Source organism: Octopus bimaculoides, chromosome 1 (genome assembly GCF_001194135.2).
Source record: "Octopus bimaculoides isolate UCB-OBI-ISO-001 chromosome 1, ASM119413v2, whole genome shotgun sequence".
Taxonomy (NCBI): Eukaryota; Metazoa; Mollusca; class Cephalopoda; order Octopoda; family Octopodidae; genus Octopus; species Octopus bimaculoides.
Window position 1 is genome coordinate 117,399,259 of NC_068981.1, and position 1,084 is coordinate 117,400,342.

The 1,084-nt window shown below is 31.3% G+C and overlaps 1 protein-coding gene across 2 annotated transcripts in view; it reads right to left on the reverse strand.

Annotated features, from left to right (window-relative positions):
* Nucleotides 1-516, reverse strand: part of LOC106879743 (LIM/homeobox protein Lhx9) — a 127,808-nt gene extending 127,292 nt beyond the window's left edge. The window contains exon 1 of one of the 2 annotated variants that reach the window (XM_014929463.2): nt 251-516. In XM_014929463.2, coding sequence (XP_014784949.1) covers nt 251-298 — 48 coding nt within the window. In that variant the 5' untranslated portion in view covers nt 299-516. The remainder of the gene's footprint in view (nt 1-250) is intronic. The other variant, XM_014929531.2, reaches the window with a different exon arrangement.
* Nucleotides 517-1,084: the final 568 nt, after the last annotated feature.

Sequence of the window (1,084 nt, forward strand, 5' to 3'; positions counted from 1 at the left end):
TATATATATATATATATATATATATATATATATATATATATATATTTAATACTGATTGTGTAGTGTTTATAATGACCGTATTTTGTGTTTGTATACATTTGTATATATTTACATGTAAGGTATATTTTCTTATTGTAATTAAAGTAATTTTCTTTCTTTCCTTTTCTGTTTTTTTGTATGTTTGGTTACTTGTTTGTTTTGTTTTGTTTTGTTTTTTTTTGTTTTGTTTTGTTTTAAATTAGTTATTTACCTTCGATATTCGCGGGTCGGTAAAATTCTCCGAACAGTGTTCCACCATGACTTGGAGCTGTTGTTCTGCGTCTAAACAGGGGCAAACTATAGTTTATACCGCCACTACCACCACTACCAAGATAGACACCGCCGCCACCGCCTCCGCCGCCGACACCAGCACCACCTCCACAAACACTATTAGCAGGAGTAGCAGCAGCAGCACCAATGTATGGAGCTGGCTCGCTTTTGCTATTTCTTTTTCTCTCTGTATGAGAGTGTGTATGTGTATGCGTGTGTGTGTGTGACGTATATGTATATGTGTGCGTGTGAGTGTGTTTTTGTGTATGTACGTTATGTATGTATATATATATATATATATATAGCTTTCTTTTTAATTTTGTTTCATTATTTATGAGTGTCTCTATGTGAATGATTATGAAAGCTTTATGTATGTTCATTCGTATGTGTCTGTCGAGGTATATCTGTGATTGCGAGTGCTTGTGAAGTAGAATGTGAATGTGTGTGTGTATATGTATGTATGTATGTATGCTTGTGCGGGTGTGCGGCTGTGCGGATGTGCGCGTGTTTGTTGTTTGTTGTTTGTTTGTTTCTCTCTCACTCTCCCTCTGTATATATATGTATGTATGTGTGTATATATAAATATATATATATATACACGTTTAATAGGTATAAATACATACACAGGTACATATATGCATACATACATATATATATATATATATATGTATGTATATATACACATTTAATACGTATAAATACATACACAGATACATATATGCATACATACATATATATATATATATATATATATATATATATATATATATATATA